At 41.6% G+C, this 19,942-nt stretch overlaps 1 protein-coding gene across 3 annotated transcripts in view; it reads left to right on the top strand.

Annotated features, from left to right (window-relative positions):
- Window positions 1-54: 54 nt before the first annotated feature.
- Window positions 55-19,942, top strand: part of MGLL (monoglyceride lipase) — a 122,611-nt gene continuing 102,723 nt past the window's right edge. For 2 of the 3 annotated variants that reach the window (XM_006911445.3, XM_006911444.3), the window contains exons 1-2: window positions 55-186; window positions 1,449-1,596. In XM_006911445.3, the coding sequence (XP_006911507.1) occupies window positions 1,472-1,596 (125 nt within the window). In that variant the 5' untranslated portion in view covers window positions 55-186; window positions 1,449-1,471. Of the gene's footprint in view, window positions 187-1,448; window positions 1,597-19,942 lie in introns of those variants that run through there. The other variant, XM_025046478.1, reaches the window with a different exon arrangement.

Raw genomic sequence — 19,942 nt, 5'->3', positions numbered from 1 at the left:
AGTCTCGCGCGTCCCCACCCACCGCGGGCCACCCCCACCGCGAGCCAGCCTGGGGATAAAGTGGCGGCGCAGACGCCGCGCCCTGTCGCTACAGAGCGGGCAGCGCGCAGCTCGGCCGGGCCCTGACCCGCCTCAGACTAGGACCCGTGGCACTCCGGGAACGCGACAGCGGCGCTCGTGGCCCCGGTAACTGCCTCCCGGTCCCCGTCCCAGCCTGCAAGTGCCGTCACCAGGGGTGGGAAGCAGCCTCGGGGTCCTCGGCCCGCTCGGCGTGGGCTCCCACACCCGTTGTGCGCGCGTGTGTGTACACCAGTGTGTGCGCGCGCGCCCTCCCTGCTCCCTCGCACCAACCCCCAAACCAACTTATCCGCATCAAGTCCATCTTCCCACTCCTCGCCGCCCCCGTGCAGAAAACCATTCGAAGTCGCCTGGTTTTTCCGGTGGCATTTCCAGTGACAGCTGCGGGGCTCCATTCTCTGAGCGGTCGGAGAAAGGCAGGAAGCAAAGTTTGTCAGGAGCCGCGGGGTGACCTTACCTCAGGGACCCGCATTTGTGCGTGTGAGAGCGGCCTCGGTGTGTCCGGAGCGTTTCCCAGTTTTCTGGGCAGTGGGTGCTGGGCTCCCTGCCCCTCCCTTCTCCAAGCCTCTCTAGCGATTTGTTTAGGAAAAGTGATGACACCAACTAGTCGTGAAGGATTGCAGGCGCTTGTTCTCCTCCCTGGGGAGGGAGGGGAGCCCCGGAGAGCTTGTCAGTGAGAGCTGGAAGCAGGCTCCCGGGCTCAGCAGCCCTAAAGCCTGAAAGGCAGGATCTGGGGGCCGGGCGCGGTGTAGGGGACAGGGGCTCAGGCTGCTTGATGCCTCGCTGTGACCGCGGCGATGAGGGAACAGCCCTTATTTGCCTGGCTCTGATTCTCCAGGCTGTCGTGGTTGTGGAATGCAAGAGCCAGGATATGATGGAAACAGGTTCGTCCACCCGGCATCTTTAGAATTTCAGGCAGAGGAATTAATGAGAGCACCATCACTTCATTATTGTTCCCCCTTGAAACTTCCTGGGGGGTTTGAAGATGGCTGGGTTTTCTTGCAGCTGGTCTTTATATCCACAGAGCTGACTATAATTTCCACTTGATTACAGCTAAAATATTCTTTAAGATGAAGTTTCCTGAAATGATTTAAAATAAACACAGATGGGAAGGGGGGAAAGCTGTAATGAGGCACTTAAAAATAAAGTGAGCATTTTCTTAAGAACAAATGGGATTTTTCAGAGTTGGAGAGATTGCAAGAAATATATATATTTTTTAAATCTTTGAAAGGGAGGGGTTTTTTTTAACTGCTTTAAAAAAAAAAGTGTTACTGACTCTGAATGAGGCTTTTCTCTCTTATTTCTCTGTGTGTGTTTTTTTTTTTTTTTCCATGTTTCTTACTTTGGACTACATCCTCCTTTCTTCCAAGGACTTGGAGATCCTTTCGGAATTATGCCCGAGGAAAGTTCTCCCAAGCGGACACCGCAGAACATTAGGTACCAGGACCTCCCTCACTTGGTCAATGCCGATGGACAGTACCTCTTCTGCAAATACTGGAAACCCGCAGGCACTCCCAAGTAAGTCTCCCCGAAATGCATGGGCACCTTCACACCTACCTCTCTTCCTTTTCATGTAGCATCTCCTGCAGGGCCACCATCTCCATGACCTACTTCACATGCCACTTTAACATTAAGCACAGCCATGTTAACAAAGCTGACATGTTTACTTTATCTTTTTTTTTTTTTAATTAAGAAGCAGGAGTTATATTTTTGTTATAACAACTAGGATAAGGATTCTACCGTATGGCAGTTAACAAAAATTCCACATGAATTTATTTTTTGTAATGGAATTGATTTCCTGTTGCACAGGAATTTCTTTAAAATTAAATCCAACAATTACAGAAAACCACCTAATCAGATAAGAAAATCAATTATATTTATATGTAGTAACCTTTGTTCTCTTTTCCTGTTTGATTATGAGCTTCAGAAGGTACCATACGTTAACTAGGAAGCAAGGGGTCTGGGTATTTCCTTCTGATTTCTTGCCAGCTCAATTACTTTCTACATTTTCCATCAAGATTGTCTTGTTATTAGAAACAGGCATTAGGATTACACACAATACGACAGCTGGTCTCCTGCTGCTCCTCTTCTCTTGTATGAAACAACTCTGCTTGTTTGTGTTATGTAGAGAAAGAAATTATTTGTGGTAACCAATTGGCCTAGTAATGAGTGAACAGTTTCTGTTCCATGGACATTTTACCTGCTTCTTCCAAGGCCTCATGCCTCCTGAGGGGACATAGTGTGATATGATTATGTCTCCCTTTGGGTTTTAGTAATTATTCAACCCTAGCACAGGTATAAAATGTTTCCTATATCTTCAACAAGGTGTATACTCCAGGTAGCTGCACATTAAAAAACCAGAGCTAAGGACTTTTAAAGGTCTGGCTTAAACTCATAGCTTCAAGGCAGCTATACAAACTGGCTATCATAATGGGTTGTTAATTGTTTCCACCAGTTTTAGCAATATCTTTCTTAAAAATTTCTTCTAGAAATGTGTCAGATGGAGGAAGAGAGGGTCGCCAAGCCTTATCTTTATGCTCCATCTGACTTATTCTCCACTCTGACTTAACTGGCTGTAAAATTGCATATTCTTGGTTTAATTTTTAACAACTTAGTGGTATATGGTGAGTTATTTTTTAATATATAAAAAGAGGACAAAGAATTGAAAGTAGAAGTTCTTAATGTCCAAGTCTCAGACTCTGGGTGCTTTCTCAGTTGAATTGGAAGGTTGTCCTAATTCAAGGTCAGTGAAAGAAAGAGGGCCGACAGTCCTAAAATGGAGGCAGGGTGGTGGGTGAGTGAGTTGGGAAGAGCTGTGAGTGGTTTTCACAGTCTCCAGGTTGATGCTGCCTTGCGGGGAGCCCTTTGCTGCTTCACTTTTTTTCTGTTAGAGATGGCAACCCAATAGTTTAGACAGAGCTGTCTCTCAGAAGTCAATGTTTGTGTGTGAAGTTGATGGTAATAAGAATAGGGTAAATGATTGAGGCTGTTGGGCCCTGGGCTTTGGAAGAGAAATGTTTCTGGGGAGATTAGGGGACAGCCAAGGTCACAGGGCCAGCATTCTAACTCAGGTAGCCTGGCCCCAGCTCCAGAGCCCACTGGGAGACCACCCACCTCCAGGGGCTCTGTCTCTATTCCCTGGAGATGATGCAGATCAATAAATTCCCTTTTGGGGTCGGGGCACCCCTCTGTCAGGGATCTTTAAAACATTTCACAATCATTGTGGATCAGTGAGAAAGTCCTAGAGGCCCGCTGTGGTGACCTATGTTAACCCTGTGCTTGCTGCATCTTGGGGAGGGCTGGGGGTCCTGGAAAAAGGATGATGGCAGCTAGAGAATGAGGAGGAGGCAGTGAGGGCCTCAGGGCAGAGGTTTATGATATCTGGTACAAAGCATCTCCTTATCTTAATAACTGAGACCAGGTGCTTTGTTTCAGCTGCTGAGCAAGCCTGCCCTCTTACTTGGGCTGGGCTATCTCTGATATTGCATTTTAACATTGCTGCCTGCTGCTTTTAGGAAGGGAGAGGGGACCACAGGTCACCAATGGCTACAGCCTATCCCCTCCAGGGACTGTCCTCCAGGTCTTTCCCTCCATTTCAGCTCAGGGTCTTCCCTACTCTACCATCTACGCACAGGCGAACATCACCTTCTCACTCGTCCACCTGCTCCTTTTAGTTTGCTTGTTTATTTATCTTTCTCATAGAGGCCCTTGGGACTTAAGAAGCCACCCCAAGAGGCCATCTTACAGTGAGGGGTCTGTGCCTGCCTCCATTAATTGTCACTCGTTTGGGTTGTTTTTCTGGTTAACAAGTTGCCTCCAGCTTCTTGGGCCTCCCCAGAGTACCTCTTAGAACATTCTGCCCTCAGGAGACTTGCTGTGCTCTAAGACTGGCTCTGTAGGTGGCTCAGAGCAACATTGGGTTACAGGTGTCAGCCATGGCTGAGAAACTGACTGAAATTGCTTACGGAAACAGATTATGTCTTTATAAACGCCAGCCTCTTCACAACAGATCCTAAGAAAGAAGCAAGCATTTCTTGGTATAGTTGTTACAATGTGTGTCCAAGCACAAAGTTGTTTTTAATATAGCAGGCCAGAGGCTCAAGATTTAGTCATTATGAACCAGAGATTTTAAATCTACCTCTGGCAATACCAAGGCAAATTCATGTTCATGTAGTAGCATGGCATTTATGATAATAACAAACATTAGACTTAAGATATAGAAGAATTATCTCATATTAATTGAGTATCAAGTATGTTATCACGTATGTTCTGAGGAGGTCTGTACAAACATGATCTTATTTTATCTTTATATCAACTCGTGAGACAAATATTATTATTGCCCAAGATGACCAGCCAGCAGTCACGGATTTAGTCCAGATTTTTCTAGCTCCAAGTAAATTGCTCTTCTTAATTGTCTTATAAATAGTGTCTTGATAAATTCTTACATATTTTTGTTGGTAAAGAGTAATAGAATGATCGATTCTCCCTAATTATTTGCTCATAATACATTTAAAGTGGAAAATAGCTTAAAGATATGTATCCATTCTGAAACAAAAAATCTTATGATGCCCTGGGGGACTGGTTGCCTTATCGAGATTCTTTGGTACTTTGGAATTTTGAAATGCTGGTTCTTCAGTAAATTTCCACTGATGGTATTGTCAGGGTAGTGGAGACTGGCCCAGGTGAGGGTTGAGTTGCTTTGCAGACTCTTATGACCTTGAGTAATATTTAGCACCTTTGAATTCAGTCCACTGAGTGGCCCTCAGTCCATTTAAAGAACAACTTTAAATTAATGTCTGAATATTACTTAGCTATCCTCAGAACAGTGAAGATGCTCCTGCTCCACGTGGTGAGTGACTGACTACATAACATTATCCGGAGGATGCCGGGAGTGGTCTGAAACAATACTCAGTTTGATTACTCGACTCCCAAAAAGTCCTCTTTTGATTCTGTCTGAACAGGAAGGCTGGAGAGCATGCTGTAATTATATGATTATACAGCTGCCACTCCTAGCACGGTTAGTTCCAGGTGTGGACCAGGTCACGTTCATCTGTTCATCAGTAAGGCCCAACATGAAGTAAATGAGTGTTGAATAAATACTTCGGTGCTCTTCATCTTTCTTTAAAGCTGATAACCTCCCTCACACCATGTGCACTTTGTATCTGGGTAGCTCTTCAACTCTAAAGAGCTGATAAGCTTTCCTTTCTGTATCTTCTGTTTGCGAGAACAACCAGTGTACTGAGGGAGCTGTTTCAACATGCAGTTGTCTCTCTGCTTGCAGATATCCTAATACAAACCCCTAGGGAGGCGAGCCTTCCCAACCCTCCCTGGAGAATTGCAAGTAACTCATCTTTGAAAGTTCCGTTTAGCATTTTGTTCAAAATTCTGCTACATTTATGGAGACCTTGTAGAACACAAGCCACTGGAATTCCTTCTCTAAACTTTGCTGGCTTTGCCCTCTTTTTCTTTCTTGCTGCCGACTTCAGTGATCTAGCTTTTTCATCCAGTAATTCTGCAGCCATGCCCTCACCATGGATGCCTCCTCTTATCTCTCTGGCTCCACCAGTCTCCTATGCTCCAGAGGTAGTCTGCTGCTGGTGTGGTTTTCTAGATTTTCCTCTTGGGGCTGGGAGTGGGGCACATCATGGGGGACGGACTAACAAGGGAGATGTGGCATCAGTTCTGGAACATCCCCAGGTTTTGAATGGTGGCCATTGTCAGTGGGCCTAGGGTCAGTAAGCCACGGGTCGCTGCTCCTTATTTCTTTCTCCCCAGAATGGGGCTCAGTGCACATCCCCTTCCTTTACCTTGTCCTTTCCTGGGTCACATCGATCCCTTTCTCCAAGAAATCTTCCCAACCTGAATTTGGAGTTTTGGGTTATGCCCTCTTAGGACACTTCCTCCCACTTACGAAAATTTACCTGGAAAAGAAGCAATTCCCCTAAACTGGGATATATTTAAATGTTAAAAAACATTCTTCTTCCTGCCACCCTCATAATGTGTTCCTCAGCCTCTAGCTATTTGGGTGTGGCACCTGTGGCTCCAGAAGATAAGGGGCCCTCCCAGCCAACTGGATCCAGACCTCAGAGATGCAGAGTCCTCACCATCTGGCTGGACATAATTTCTAAACTCACTGCCTTCTGGAGATTTTGTTTTCATAGATCAGAAGGGCATTTGATTCTTCTCTCCCTCTATTCTTCTCTCCCCCTTAGGCTTTCTAATCAGGTTGTAAGTTTGTTATGTTGTGCCTTTCTTTTCCCCAACCTAGTTGGCTCAGTGTTCTGGGCAACTGTGCTGCAGGTTCTGCTTATGTCCTTGAGTGTTTCTGCCTCCTGTGTGGCCCCTGCTGACTCTTATATGACTAGGTGTTACTCCATTACTTACCTTTGTTGATACATTCCCAGAGTTGACCAAATCGCATCTCTTATTTGTCCCTAAAAGAAGCCATTTTGAACTCCATTCTGCTGGTTTCCAAGGGTGCAAAGACAGCTGAGCTTCCCCCAAACCCAGCCCTTGGTCCTTTTCCCTGATTGGGGGTAGCTAGGATAGCTTTGGGGCTCCCCAGAACCTCTGTAGCAAGACAGGTTTCAGGGGTACAATGCTGCGATTGCCTCTGCTCTTCCCACTTAGCTGTAGTCACCCTCCCATTCAACAAGTCAGTTTGACAAACTTGTATTTATGGAAGTCTACGTGTTCCAGGCATTGTGTCGGACACCAGAGTGGGGAGAGAGTGTCAAAGACTGCTTTGTTTGATGAAAGGGTCAGGGGGAGGTGAACATGTGGACAATTATCATACGATGTGACAGGTACCTAGAAATAAGACCACCGCTTAGCCATGCAGAACCTTTGTGCAAATTAGAAAAGGGAGCCCACACAGCTCTTCAAGTGTGTGGCTTGGTGAGCAGAGTGTGGGTTGGATTTCAGCTCCTACCTATCCTTTCAACCAGAGCCCTTAAACAATATTCTACCTGAGAGATGGATATGGCAGGGCAGGGAACCAGGGCAGATAAGCAGTAGCTGCATCAGCGTGGCTTTACTGGGCATAAAGCAGGGGCAGAAACTGAACGAAGCTAGAGAAGTAGGAGGAGGCCAGGCACTAGGGGATCCTGCAGGCCAAGATACAGGGCTGGTCTTGAACCTTCTGGGGAGGTAGCAGTTTGGACAAGTTTTAAAAAAATGGTGTAGTGAGATTTGTAACTTGGACAACCAGCTGGTTGGAGGTGTTTGCAGCAATCCAGGGGACCGGTGAAGAGGGCTGAGTCACGGCCTGGTGGCTCATGGTACTACATGGCAATAGCAGATGGGGAGATGAAAGTTGATCATACAGTGATGATGGGCGGTGAAGGGAACAAAAGAAAGCTCTCAGGTGTCTTCCTGAATGATGGGCGTACATGGGACGTGGGCTTCTCCTTCCCAACACACACCTTTATTCTCTGCTCCAAAAATGCCAAGGCTGCTCTCTGACATTGAGTTCAGGTGGCGCCACCCAGTGTGCTGTGGGACACTTCATTAGAGTAGGCCTGGAATACACTAGTAGGAGAAAAGGAGGAGAGGGAGTGTGGCCAGGCCACAGAGGTACATTTCACACATCACCAATAAAATATTAGTGACAGGGAGAAGCTCATAGAGGTAAGAAAGGAATCATGCTTCACACTGCCTCCCCACAATGAGGGCTCAAAAATCCAATGTCTTTGACTTACACGTGTTGTTTCATGAAATTTACACCCAAACTCTGCGAAAGTGGACCTTGCTGTGCATTTTATAGCAATGTCACATTATTTTTAATCAGATTATGCCTCTCAGTAGCACCTCAATTTCTTTTGCCTATTTTAAGATATGAAGCTGTTATTTCTCCCTCTGATGCTTCTGCCTTTGTTGTAGCATAGCGAACTGCCTTATTTTTAAATAGGGCATCTCTTCTGGGCTTCTTTTTAAAGACTCTTCAAATAGCAAAAACCTTTTGATGGCAAGAGGAAAGGCCGGCTGCTATTCTTGCAGTTGATTTTTCCAACAGCTTCGTTAAGGGATAATTTCTTCCAGTTGCTATAAGAATGTTCTGCAAATACAAATCTGGCTTTGTTTTGCAGTGGAGTCCAAGAAAAAAAATAGGAAAATAAGCTGCTTTCTGAATAGCAACTGTTGTCCACCATTGTCTATTTATCGGCACCTTTTAGGTTTAGATCTTAGTCCTAGATGCACTTTGTCCATGAATGCAAACCAAACCATTGGTTATTGTATAAATGCAGGAACCAGCCTTTAATGATGTGAATTTACAGCTGAGATTACAAGATGACCCTTGTCCCATATTTTAGGGTCATCCAAGGTTCTTGTTGGTAGGATGTTCTTTTCATTTCACACAGCTTCGGGGGAGGGGTGGGGATGCTGATGGTGGTCATTGAGTGGCACCGGAGGTAACATTTCAGCGCCTGATCAACTAAAACAGGGGGGTGTATGTAGCTAAGAGGGCTGCAGGAGAAGCTGTGCACTATGTGTCACTCTATTTGCAGCTGCCCGATTTCACATTTGTAGCCTTCACCTAATTTGCCTTTCTCTCTGGCTCTGCTGACTGTTTGTTTCTTTTCCTGGTGTCCAACAAATCCTCCTGTGTGCAGTGACAAAAAGATTTAAATGCACTGGTTCTCATGAGGTCACAGCTCTATCAGCATTCTGAAAGAAAAGGAGGGAGGGAGGGAGGGAAGGAGAAAGAAGTGAAAGGAAGGAGGGGGAAGGAAGAGGAAAAGGGGAAGAATAGAAGGAAAGAAAGAGGGTTTGGAAAAACATATCCTCAGTTGATATTAGGTTAGGAGAATTTGACCTTTCCTTGAACAAGTTTTCAAAAACAGTAATACTTAGAAGGGTCAATGGAGCAGAATTAATAGAGATCAGAATGGAAGTGGATCGCTTTGTGAAATTACACCTGTGCAAATTTAAGATATTGTGCCTTGGTCATCTCATATTGCTACCTCCAGAGAGCAGGTTTTGGGGGTGAATGACCCAATAAAGGCTTATATTACGGAGATTGTGATGCACTTTTCTCACCAAAATTCAGTATTCCCAGTGTTTTGCTTCACTATGCACATGTGTCCTTGGTGCCTAGAACAGTGGCCGGCCCTTAGTAAGAGCTTAATAAATATGTTGAATGAATGAATCTGCTCCAGCAAGGGGAAAGAGGCATGTGAGCATGTTACTAACAGAGCTAGATTTTTTTCTGATGGAGAAACTCAGACTTGAGCACTAAGGATACTTTAAGGTATCCTTAAAGCAACTCTCCATAACCTTGGGGACTTTTCTGAAGTTTTAGGGGATTAGAGTCTGTGGACCTTCTGACATCATGAGTATGTGAATATATGCACTTTTCTGGAAAGGAAGATAGACAAACTCAACGGGGAGCCCTATGACCTCAGTGCAGATGTTTTTTGCAGATGGAAATTTTTTTTTTTGCAGATGGAAAGACTGAGGTTCAGAGGGTAAGCACGATGTCTTCTAGGAGCCTGACATAGGGCCAAGGGCAGTCTCCTGACCATGTATTTCTTCTGTTCCACACTGTCTCTCAGGAGTTATTCCCATGCCTTCTTCTTATTGGTTTAAACCACAACTTAGCCCTTACCAGGAGGGATTTGAACAAATGTCCAGTTTGGGTCAGAGCTTGGAGAGGTCTTAATTTTACTTCCTTCTCCCTGCCAGAAGCCATTTGACACATCTCTATTTGGGTGGTTCTGTTTTCAGTGGTTAGAAGTGTGTGTGGGTATTAGGTTATGCCCATGAATAATGGGAGTGGTGGATGGACTTCAGAAAGATGGCAGGAGACTTACTTAGAAGACCAAAAGATGGGATGGGAAGCAGAAAATGGAAGAGGAAGAGAAGCCCAGGAGGCCTCTAGGAAAATAAGAGAAGAATGTGGCAGATGAGGTAAGGAGTCCTCAAATAAAAAGGGGGCAAGCAAGGAAAAGGATATAAAGAGAAAGCTTAAGGTCAAGGAGAAAACTGCAGATTTAGCCATATGTAGGCTCTGGTTAACTCTTTTTGTCAAAACAGGTCAGTTTCTCCTGGACATTAACAGCCTACTGGAATAGAGATGAAAAGTCCCTGGTTAGAAAATTACTGCCTTTAGACATTTTAGAAGGTTTCTTTTTTTTTTCTGTTTATCCTGTTCAATCAAACTTGAAGAGACATGTTTCAGGTAAAACTGTTCTCTTTGGGAAGCAAAGCAGGATGGTACAATGGAGAAAAGCTTGGGCCCTGGAACTGGACTACCAGAACCAGAGCCGGTCCATTTGGACAAGGCATCTGTCCATGGATACATTCCTTGACCAATGTGGGCATCGGTTTTCATTCTTTAAAATGAGGACTAATAGCACCTTTCTCCCAGAGTGGTAGTGCATGTTAGAGGTAAGTGTGGAGGACAATGCCTGGCATATAGTAAATGATGTGTGTGTTGGTTCTTATCACTTAGTTTGGCCTCTTTGGCTACTTTCTTGGTTGGTCTTTTGGGCTCTGAGGACCATGTGTCAATCTTGTTTGTTACCTGCCATTATCCCTTACTTTCCACCATGCTAGTCAGTCACAAAGGCCTAGAGTAAAAGCAGTAATGGTCTTCACAAACTCCTCTTTACTGCTCTCCCCACTTTATGCCAATCTTTAGGTTATTTCCTTCCCCCACCTTAATCGTTAAAAGTCAGTTCCATTTCAGTGAGATTTCAAACTCTTGATAAACTTCTATAGATGCTAGGTGCATAGTTGACGATGTAAATGAAACAAGAAAGCCATAAGAGAAATCGCTAGTGGTGAAATTCTTTTCTGAGATAACACAGAATTTGGATAAATGGGCACTTTTCTTTTATCTCACATAAAAAAACCTCTGTGACGTTATTTGAGGTATGACTCCTGACTAGCAGGATAACCAAATAACCTTTAGTGAGTATGACTGGGAGTCAATACAAATCTCAGTAAAAGCATCCGCTTGGATTTTAGTGGTCCATGTCTTTGGTTACTTCAGTCTTTGGTATGTCTTTCTCCTTCGATCCTGTTTGTGTATCAGGGTGGTATGGAAATATTTGTGCTGCAAGGAATGAAATTGCTGCAGGTGTCATCCCGCCATTTACTCCAACACAGTAAGCAGGGTGGTCTGGGTGCATTAGTAATTTAGCTTGCAGTTCTGTGGGTTAGCAATTTGTGCTGGGCTCAGCTGGATAGTTCTTATGCTATTGTTGGCTGGACTTCCTCATGCATCTGTGGTCCACTGCTACCTCTGAGGGCACTGGCAGGCAGGCTAGAGGCTTGCTGGTCTCAGATGGCTTTACTCACATGTCTGGCAAGCTGTTGGTGGGAGCACCTCAGTTCTTCTCCACATGGTCTTGTCCTTTAACAGGCTAGCTCAGCTTTGTTCTTAAAGTGGCAACATTCAATAGCAACAAAAGAGCAAACCCCAATGTGTCAGTGTTTTTCGAGTTATTGCTTGTGCCAAGTTTTCGAATGTCCCACAATCAAAGCAAATCAGCCCCAAGGTGGTATGTGAGGAGGGCACAGGCAAGGAACAAGGATGAAGAGGGAGATTAGTTTGTGGCCATATTTGAAATCTACCAAGTGGAGAAAAGATCTTCGTGCTAGGAGTTGGGAAACCAGGGTTGAAGTTTTAATTCTGCCTCTCCCTCTGAGCACCTTTAGATAAGATACCTTCTCTTAGACCTTCCAGCAAGTTCTCAGAGGGTTTTATATAACTTTTATATAACTCTGGGATAATTTGCATCTCATGGTGGTAGAATAACCTATGAGCTTCTCCAGGGCTTTTGTTTTATTCTGTCTTCTCCAGTGCTTGGCCCTTGTAGAGTTTCATGTCTGGCCCAAAATAAGAGACCTAAACATGTTTTTTGAATTACTGTATTAAGTTACCATATTTAGAGTGAGATGATTGGGCTAGATGATTCTGAAATGCCCTTTTGGCATGGTTTTCTAAGAAAAGAGCAGAAACATTTTCACCAAGTGTAGATCAGAGGGGCTAACATTTTGTGCAGGAAATGGAGCACTTAAATCCAGAAGTTAATAACACTTGGAATGAGAATGTTCCCTGCAGGTAATTCAATGAGATAATAGGTGGCTGTGTTTTAGCCAATTTATCTTTGAAGTAAAATTCTATATGTGAAAATGCATCTACGAGTGAGAATTGCAGGATGTCTTATTGGTTTAAACCACAACTTAGCCCTTACCAGCAGGGCTGGAATTGCAGGATAACAGGAAGTGTTTTCCAGTTAGCACAGGAGTCAATGTGGACACCAGAATCTGGTGATGAGGTCTGTTTCCTTTTTTGATGTAGGGGGATGATTCAACAGGTATTAACTGAGCTCCAGTTGTAAACCCAGCTCCATGCAGGACAACAATGGAGGGTCCACAAATAGCATGGAGACTCGGGGCCCATTTGAGAACAAACTTCCAAATATACGAGTTCTTTCTGAATACCTTATCTGAGCCATATCTCATTTTAATTTTAGCTATAGAATTTTTTCTTTCCCTGCCTTTGAAGACATTTCTGCACATTTACTGGAGAGGCAGTTCCAACACAGGGGAGTTTGCTTGTGAGGGTGATGCATTCTGTGTAAGAGTTTTAGAGAAAAGTTTAGGTGATTTTAATCTGTCTCTTAAAGGTAGAATAGTCCATTCTAGGCAAGAGGAACCACTTTCACACAGGCATGGAGGTATGTTTTAAAAACAACAGGAATTCTTTGGAAACTATAGTCTAAAGTACATGGTAGAAAATGAGTTTGGAATGGCTGGTTCAGGAGCCTGAATTTGAGGCCATTTTATTAGTCTGCTTGGACTGCTATAACAACATACAACACAACCAGTGGCTTACACAACAGAAAAATATTTTTTCTCCTCTCCAAGATCAAGGTGCCGACAGGGTTGGTTTCTGCTGAGAGTTCTCTTCCTGGGTTATAGATGGCTGCCTTCTTCACAGGGTCTTTCCTCTGTGTACACATTCCTGGTGTCTCTTTCTCTTCTTATAAGGACCCAGTCCTATTGGATGAGTGCCCCATTTTTGTGACCTTGTTTAACCTGAATTACCTCTTTAGAGGCCCTGTCTCTAAATACAGTCATCTTGGGAGTTAATGCTTCAACATATGAATCTGGGGGAGGGGGCACAGTTCAGAAGATTGTAATATGTTTGACATGTTAAGGGATTTGGGCCTTATTGTATAGGCTGTGTGGGAACCATTATAGAGTCAGGCGTCAGGTTGGGGTGGTTATTATTTATAGTCTAGTACATTAGAAGCAACTGGGAAATCTTCCATGCTGACCTTGGATAAGGGTCCAGCCTTTTCATATTTGTGCTTCTCTGTGGTTTCATAAGGATGCCCAGCCTGTCTGAAGTTGCTGTGTCCTTTTCCTTGATTTCTTGTGTCATTTGCAGCCAGGCCTGGCTATAGGACCAGTTTTCCACCTTAAGACACTAGAAAAAAATAGAAAATTAAACCTAAAGTAAGCAGAAGGAAAGAAATAATATAGATTAGAGTCAAAACTAATGAAATAGGGAATAGAGAAACAATAGAGAAAATAAACAAATCCAAAACTTGGTTATTTGAAAAGATCAACAAAACTGACAATTTTGAACTTTTGACTTCTGGTGAAGATGGCAGAGTAGGTAAATGCTGTGCTCACCTCCTCCCACAATTACATCAAAATTACAAGAAAATTATAGAACGACCCCCTTGAGAATCACTTGAAGACCTGCTGAATAGAATTCTTACAGCTAAGAGTATAAGGAATAAGCCACATTGAGACTAGTAGGAGAGGTGGAGACATGAAATTAGCTGGTCCCACTCCCACATGTGGAAGTTAAAAATCATGGGAGTTATCACAGCTGTGGAGGTCCCCCCAGAGGAGTGAGGGGTCACAGTCGCACACCTGGTTCCGCTGCCTGGACCACCAGTGCTGGGAAGAGGAGTCCTTACAACATCTGGCTGTGAAAATAAGTGGGGATTCCCTCCAGGTGAAACAGAGGGTTGCTGAAGTCTCAGGTATGCCTCTTAAAGGGCTTGTGCATGGATGCACCCACTCTGAGCTTTAGCACTGGGCAGAAGCTTGAAAAGCACCAGGAACATACGAGAAGAAATAAACTGACATCACAGCAAGGGGTGAAAGAGTAGCTCTCTCTGCTATTTTGTTCCTTTGCTGAGCCCTCCCCCAACCCAACCTGAAGGTGCCAGCTGGCACCAAATCTGAGTCTGCATCAAACTCACCCCACCCTGATAATTCCTTGAGAATTCACTGCACCCAATTTGAGCATATGCCAGAACTTCTTTCAGTGGCTATTTCTCATAAGCAGCTGACCTCAGCACATGCTGTGGACTTCCCAAAAATCTCTGAAAGGTCCACAAGCCCCAAACAAGCAGTGGCTGGCCACAGCATGCCATATACCTCTTGCTAAATGACCCTCAGCTAGGCACTAGTGGCAGCCAACCTTGGTTCACAGAATAACCTCTCTTAAGGGCTTCCAAGTCTAGAACAGGCAGATAAACATCCAAAGGTCACTTTGTAGCTTCTATCAACTGGTCCTTGGCCAGGCACAGGCAGCAGCTGACTTTGGACTGCACTGGAGCCCCTTCCAAGAAGCCCCTCAAAACAATACACCTGGTGATCAGCTTCAGACAACACCAGAGCACCACTCAACCACTTCTACAAATGACACAGCCAAAGAGCAGACTCAGCAGGCAACAAGGCCCCACTAAAGAAAATTCTGCTCCATAGGGTCAGCCCACACACAGCAACTTGTTCGTTATAATCACAGCCAGTCCTCACAGCCAATCAGCCTGAGGGTCAGTCCCACTCACTGACATGTCAACAGCAGTCAAGCTCAAATACAACAGGAGGGCACACACGAGGGACACACCTGGAGCAACCGGCTCAGGTGACAGGAGAAACTAGGCCAAGGTCTCTTCATGACACCTACTACATAAAACTACCCTTCCAAGACTGGGAGACATAGTGTATATACCAAATACACAGAAACAAACACAGGGAGGCAGCCAAAATGAGAAGACAAAGAAACATATCCCAAATGAAAGGACAGGACAAAACACCAGAAAAAGATCTAAACTAAATGGAGGCAAGCAATCTACTAGATACAGAGTCCAAAACACTGGTTATAAGACTGCTCAATGAATTTAGGGCAAGAATAGATGAACTAAGTAAGAACTTACACAAAGAGACAGAAACCATAAAAAAAGAGCCTATGAGAAATGAAGATTACAATAACTTAAAGGAAAGATACATTAGATGGAATCAACAGAAAATTAGATGAAGAAAAAGCGCAAATCAGTGATTTGGAAGACAAGGTAGTGGAACACATTCAATTGGAACGGAAAAAAAAGAAAAAAAATTTAAAAAATGAAGATAGTTTAAGGGACCTCTAGGACAACACCGAGCATAACAACATTCACATCATAGGGGTACCAGAAGGAGAAGACAAGGAGTTAGGGAATGAAAACCTATCTGAAGAAATAATGATGAAAAACTTCTCTAACATGGCAAAGGAAATAGACATACAAGTCCAGGAAGTGCAGAGACTCCTAAACAAGATGAACACAAGGAGGACTATACCAAGATGCATCATAATTAAAATCCCAAAGGTTAAAGACAGAGAGAATCCTAAAGCAGCAAGAGAAAATCAGTTAGTTACCTACAAGGGAGCTGCCATAAGACTGTCAACTGATTTCTCAACAGAACCTTTGCAGGCCAAAAGGTATTGTTATGAAATATTAAAAGGGAGGCAAAGCAAGGACCTACAACCAAGATAACTCTACCCAGCAAAGCTATCATTTAGAATCAAAGGACAGATAAAGAGCTTCCCAGACAAGAAAAAGCTAAAAGAGTTTGTCGCCACCAAACCAGTATTACAAAAAATGTTAAAGGGACAGGGAGAAGGAGAAAGAGGAGGAGAAGGAGACGGAGAAGAAAATAAAAATATGAATAATAAAATGGCAATAAAGACATACCTATCAATAATTCCTTTAGATGTAATTGGATTAAATGTTCCAATCAAAAAACATAGGAAAGCTGAATGAATGAGAAAACAAGACCCATATATATGAGACCCAGTTCAGAATGAAAGATACACACAGACTAAAAGTAAAGGGATAGAAAAAGCTATTTTATGCAAATGGAGATAAATAAAAAGCTGGGGTAGCAATACTTATACCAGGCAAAATAGACTTTGAAAGAACACTAAAACAGGAGACAAGAAGGACATCACATAATGATCAAGGGATCAATACAACAACCCTTGTCATTATTTATGGAACATAGGAACACCTAAATACATAAAGAAAATATTGACAGACATAAAGAGAGAGATCGACAGTAGTACAGACATGGTTGGAGACTTTAACACCCCTTTGACATCAATGGATAGATCATACAGACAGAAAATCAACAAGGAAACAGCAGCCTTAAATGACACATTATACTAGATGGATTTAATTGGTAATCTTGGAATATTTCACTTCTAGCAGCAGGTTATATATTGTCTTTCAGTACACATGAAACATTTTCTAAGATAGACCACATGTTAGTCCACAAAGTAAGTCTCAATAAATTTAAAAAGATTCAACTCTTACCAGGGATCGTCTCTAATCAGAACAATATGAAACTAGAAATCAATTATTAAAAAAAAACCCACAAAGACACACAAACACAGTGACACTAAATAACATGCTACTAAACACTGAATGAGTTAAAAATGAGATCAAGGAAGAAATCAAAAGATACCTTGACACAAATGTTAATGAAAACACAACCCCAAATCTATGGGATACAGCCAAAGCAATTCTAAGAGGGAAATTCATAGCAATGCAGACCTACCTCAAGAAACAAGAAAAATTTCAATAAACAACCTAACCTTACACCTGAAGTAAGTAGGAAAAGAAGAAGAAACATAGCCCAAAGTTAGTAGAAGGAAGAGAATAATAAAGATCAGAGCAGAAATAAATGAAATGGAGTCTAAAAAATTACACAGGATCGATGAAACCAAGACCTGGTTCTTTAAAAAGATAAATGAAATTGATAAACCTTTAACCAGATTCATCAAGAGAAAAAGAGACAGGACCTAAATAAATGAAATCAGAAATGAAAGAGAAGTGGCAACAGACACCTCAGAAATACAAAGGATTATAAGAAAATTATTTGCCAACAAATTGGACAACCTGGAAGAAATGAAAAATTCCTTGAAACATATAATCTTCCAAGACTGAATCAAGAAGAAACAGAAAAATCTGAACAGACCAATAACTACTAACAAAATTGAATCAATAATCAGAAAATTCCCAACAAACAAAAGCCCTGGAATATATGGTTTCACAAGTGAATTTTACTAAACAGTCAGAGAATTAACACCTATCTTTCTCAAACTATTCCTAAAAATTGAAAAGAAAAGGAGGCTCCCATGCACAATTTATAAGGCCATCATTACTCTGATTTTAAAACCAGACAAAGACATTACAAAAAAAGAAAATTATATGGTCATATCCTTGATGAACTAGATGAAAAAGTCCTTAATATGATATCAGCAAACCAAATCAGTGATACATTAAAAACATCATATATGTTGATTAAGTGGGATTTATTCCTGGAATGCAAGATTAGTTCAATATCCACAAGACAATTAATGTGATATACCACATAAATAAAATGAAGAATAAAAATCATATGATCATATCAATAGATGCAGAAAAACATTTTGACAAAACCTACCATTCATTTATGATAAAAATTCTCAGCCAAGAGGGGATAAAGAGAACATACCTCCACACAGTAAAGGCCATATATGACAAAACCATAGCTAACATCATACTCAAAGGTGAAAAGCTAAAAATATTTTCCTTACAATGTAAGGATTCCACTTTCACCACTTCTATTCAACGTAATAATGGAAATCCAGAAAAGATCAATGAGACAAGAAAAAGAAATAAAAGGTATCCAAAATGTAAAGTTATAAGTAAAACTGTCATTATTTGCAGGTGGCATGATACTATACAGAGAAAACACTAAAGAGTCCACCAAAAACTGTTAGAACTGAAATGAATTCAGTAAATTAACATGATACAAAATTAATATTCAGAGATTGGTTGCATTTTTTTACATAATAATGAACTATCAGAAAGAGAAATTAGAAATAAATTAACCAAAGAGGTAAAAGACCTGTACTCAGAAAATTATGACATTAAAGAAAGAAATTGAAGAAGATACAAATATAGAAGCATATACCATGATCATGGATAGTAAGAATTAAAATTATTAAAATATTACCTAAAGCAATCCATAGATTCAATGCCTATCAAAATGCCAATAGCATTTTTTTCACAGAACTAGAAGAACTACTTATAAAATTTATATAGAGCCACAAAAGACCCTGACTAGCCAAAGCAATCTTGAGAAAGAAGAACAAAGTCAAAAGTATCATGCTACCTGGTGTCAAACTATACTACAAAGCTATAGTAATCAAAACAGCATGGTAATGGCATAAAAACTGACACAAAGGTCAATGAAACAGAATAGAGAGCTCAAAAATAAACCCACACCTAGAAGCCCTCTTCTGGATATTTACTCTTCAAATTTGAAAACATCCATAAAGATAAATGCACCCTGACATTCATAGCCGCATTATTCACGGTGGCCAAGACATGGAAACAATTGAAGTATCCTTTGGTAGATGATTGAATAAAGAAGTTGTGGTATATTTATATATAATGGAATATCACTCGACCATAAGAAAAGATGAAATATTGCCATTTGCGACATGGGTGGATCCTAAGATTATCATGCTAAGCAAAAGAAGTTGGATAGAAAATATTGAGAGCCATATGATTTCACATATGTGTGGTATATAAATCTGAAAGCAACAAACTACCATGACAAACAAAGAAATTCACAGGCATGGACAAAAGTTTAGTGGTTACCAGAGAGAAAGGGGTGGGGGGAAGGTAATAAGAGTAAAAGGGGTCAAATATATGGTAATGGAAAGAAATTTAACTTTGGGTGGTGAACACACAATGCAATATACAGATGATGTACTATAGAATTAATTATATGCTCAAAACCAATATAATTTTATTAACCAATATCACCCCGATAAATTTAATTAAAAAATAAAGCTATACCTATAATCAATTAATCTATGACAAAGGAGCAAGAATATACAATGAGGTAAAGACGGTTTCTTCAATATGTGGTATTGGCAAAACTAAACAGATAAATGCAAAAAAAAAAAATGAAGCTAGACCACTTTCTTATACCATATACAAGAATAAACTCAACATAGATTGAAGAATTAAATGTAAGACCCAAAACCATAAAACTCCTAGAAGAAAACATAAACTCCTAGAAGGTGTCCATAAAACTCCTAGAAGGTGTCCAGGGACTACTAGACTTATCAGGGAATCACTTCATAAGTTATTTAAATGTCCGACCATTATGTGTACACCTGAAACTAATATAATATTGACTGTCAACTATAATTGAAATTTTTTTTTAATTAAAAATAACCTGACAAATTTTTAGCTAAATTAAGGAAAAAAGGAAGAAGACTCAAATTACTAGAATCAGAAATGAAAGAAAGAACATTATTACCAATATTTCATAAATCAAAAAGGATTCTAGAGGAATACTATAAATAATTGTATGCCAATAAGTTAGGTAACTTAGGAATGGACAAATTTATGAAATATGAAAACCACCAAAACTGATCTTAGAAGATAGAGAAAATCTGAATGGACTTATAACAAAGCAAAGAGATAGAATTAGGAAACAAAAAATGCCCATAAAGAAAAGCCCAGGCCTAAATAGATTTACTAATCTCTCTAAGTAAAATAGATTT

The sequence above is a fragment of the Pteropus alecto genome, unplaced genomic scaffold (genome assembly GCF_000325575.1).
Source record: "Pteropus alecto unplaced genomic scaffold, ASM32557v1 scaffold124, whole genome shotgun sequence".
NCBI classification, from domain to species: domain Eukaryota; kingdom Metazoa; phylum Chordata; class Mammalia; order Chiroptera; family Pteropodidae; genus Pteropus; species Pteropus alecto.
Note: the sequence above shows the minus strand (reverse complement) of the source record. Positions and strands in the feature narration are given on the sequence as shown.